This window comes from Gigantopelta aegis, chromosome 5, assembly GCF_016097555.1.
Source record: "Gigantopelta aegis isolate Gae_Host chromosome 5, Gae_host_genome, whole genome shotgun sequence".
Classification (NCBI taxonomy): Eukaryota; Metazoa; Mollusca; class Gastropoda; order Neomphalida; family Peltospiridae; genus Gigantopelta; species Gigantopelta aegis.
The window spans coordinates 31,225,150-31,228,308 of record NC_054703.1 but is presented as its reverse complement, the minus strand read 5'-3'; the positions used below and the strand labels follow the sequence as shown (position 1 = coordinate 31,228,308).

The 3,159-nt window shown below is 37.6% G+C and overlaps 1 protein-coding gene across 1 annotated transcript; it reads left to right on the top strand.

Moving 5' to 3' along the window:
• Positions 1-1,506: 1,506 nt before the first annotated feature.
• LOC121373088 (cell number regulator 3-like) lies at positions 1,507-1,833 on the top strand. The gene has a single exon (XM_041499535.1). The coding sequence runs from the start codon at positions 1,507-1,509 to the stop codon at positions 1,831-1,833; it is 327 nt and encodes a 108-aa protein (XP_041355469.1).
• The last annotated feature ends 1,326 nt before the right edge of the window (positions 1,834-3,159 follow it).

Below are 3,159 nucleotides of genomic sequence, written 5' to 3'. Positions count from 1 at the left end.
TGGTTGGAACTAGGGCTAAAATGAGTCCAAAATACTCGAATACTCGCGGGTCAAACTCGACCTGGACTCGAGTACCCGACACGGACTCTTGAGTACCCGACACTATAATGATATAGCCAGAGTACTTAATGTGCTCTAGAGGTGTCGTTAAAAAAAAAAAAAAAATCCTTTTTTCCCCAGAAAATCTAGTTTAAAAACGTTTTCGTGGGAGTATGCCCCCCCCCCCCAAAAAAACAACAACAACAACAACAAAACAACAACACCCAAACACAAAAAACCATGGTGCTTGACGCTATCGATCTGTCAGTTGCCCCTTCCCAAGAAAAAACCCTTTTGATGCTAAGTATACCCTCTTAAAGCGACAGAAACTTTGGCGTACGTTTCATTATTGGAGCCACTTTTGAAATAAAACATTCCTTATTTAGATTTTATTGGTTAGATTATCCATTTCTGTACACCCGAAGTGTTTCTGGTCATCCTGGTGTTTTTAATACCATAAAATGTCTTCTTTTTTTTAATTTTAAAGGTGCTGTGTAAAAGTTATAATAATGGCGCTTTCTTCGAAAGATAGTTTATATTTTCAGCTTTGTTTGTAAAAATAAACCCATTTAGTAGTAAACGTTACTGTTTTATGCGTACACATTCAACACGCCAAGTTTACCAAGAAAATAATAATATATATATATATATATATATATATATATATATATATAAAACCAAGCCCACAAATTATTATTCTAGAGTTAAGATTATGTGTAGTTATTTATTACAAATAAATGTAAAAATAACTATTGAAGTTTTAACTTTGATATAGGACCTTTAAAAGGTATTTCTTCATTTCCTTACACTCTTTGATTTCACTCATGTTATAACTTTATTTGTTTTAAAAACACACACCAAAAAACACCCACAAAAAAAACGTTACATCTTTGTAGATTAACCAAACTTAAGTCTCCATTTTCACGGGTTAAAACTAGAGTTTAATATTAATTTATTATTATTGTTCTGCTGCGTCCGAGTGTCCTCGTTTCGACAACTTCTGAGTTTTAAATAACGTCCGAAAGGCTCCGGAGCTGGGGCGTAATTCACTAAACTCTCGCAACTTTGCGATATCGCAGTGCAATGCTAAAAGACTTGCAAAGAGGATGCTTTGTTGTCTAGCAGAGCCTAAGAGACCTTTGTGAATTAGGCCCCTGGTATTTAGAATCGGAAGAAAAAAAGCTAACCGAGCGACCTTCAACTTCGTTTGTCTCATTACAACTTGGAAATACACATTTCCGAACACTCCCGAAAGCAGCAGTGGCCTATGACGTCATGGGATTTTAAAATGCGCTCGATGACGTATTAGCGATATTCTGTTTTCAAAAGAAAAATAAAAAACGTAAAAAAAATATATATAAATATAAAAAGAACCCAAACTTTTACAAGCATAGATCTATGTGATCCTGTTTATTAGAAAGTTACAAGCCTTTGTTTTCGATCGAGTTTTATTTCTATAAAAACAAAATGGGTGAGTGGAAACACAGTCTATTCGGATGTTTCGACAACTTTGGGATTTGTATTATTACCTACATCGCGCCCTGCTACACGTTCGGAAAAAATGCCGAAGCTGTAGGAGACAGTTGTCTGCTTTGTGGAGCGGCCTGGCTTGTGCCGATATTAAATATTGTTGCATGGATTCAAGTCCGCGGAAAGATCAGGGATCTGCATAAAATCGACGGATCGTTGCTTGGTGATCTATTGCAGATCGTTTGCTGTACAGTGTGTGCCTTGGTTCAAGAAGCCCAGGAAGTCCAGAATGCGCCCAGTTCCGTGGGAATAGTTCGCGAGTGAAAACGATTTTCAACGATTTTCAATTCATTTTTATTTACCGGTATTAATTTTGTTTCAGCACTATTTCAAGATTTTAAAAATATACATTTGTAGGCCTATGCATTGTTCGTCTATAGATACATAGGCCTACACATAGCCTATACACTGGGGTTTTTGGTTTGATTTATTAAACAAAATGAAAATCGACGAACATTTGAAGACATCTGTGGCAACATGATGTTTACAATTTAGATGATGTACACTTTTAACACAATTGTCGATTTTCCGCACCGATGAAGTTAGTAAACTATTGAAGCGGGACGCTACGGTGGCACATGACATGGCGGTATGGCTAGTCTCTTGTGCATTTTTTTTCTTTTCTTAATTTTTATTCTGGTGTCAACTTTTGCCGAATATCGGGCATGGTTTGAGGTACATTTTGGATTATTATTCAAGTGACATGACTTTAATGAATGAAACCCTTTACACGATTCATGTTCAGTGACCACAGACGGAGCGTGGATGCATTTACATTAATGGCCTTGACCTACTTGCCGGCTCGCTGGAGTTGATGGGGGTCGTCTCAAAAACTATTTTCAAAAGGCAACAAGACTTTATTTTATTTTACTTTATTTATTTATTTATTTATTTATTTTAATTTCTCGTTAACTATTTAAAAATGGTCAGTTAAAACTGTTTTGCTGCTGGTTTATGCTATAAAATTTATGCAAAGAAATGTTTGTGCTAGTATGAGTTCCGAATACGGTAATGCGATGAGATATGCCCCGTGGACAACGTTTGAATATACGAAGTTGGGAATACCTGACAGTGTATATTACAGGGCCGTAGCCAGGTTTTGTCAAGTAGGGGGAGGAGTGTGAGGGGCTGGAATATGAACGACAATCACTCTCACGTTCAAAACACGTTCTTACGTTCAAGATGTCAAATCACACGCCTGTAAAAAAATAATGACACAACACAAATACACACACGCACGCACGCACGCACACAGAACACAGACATACACCTAGAACACGGACATACACCTAGCACACGGATAGACACTTAGACAACACACACGCACAAAGGCGGACACACGCAGAGAGAAGGAAGGAAGGGAATGTATTATTTAGGGATGTGAGGGGCTGGAACAAAAAAAACGTACTGCGGCCGGGGTCCAGGGGCCGCTCAATGGCCCCTGAAGGAAAATTGTTGTTAGCAAACCCTGCAACTGCCTAAAATTGCATTCAATGCTAACAAATCTGAACTCGTTATAACTTATAAGACCCATCATAAACTTGAAACCGTGAAAACATGCAAATGAACCTTGTGTGATCAACAGTATTG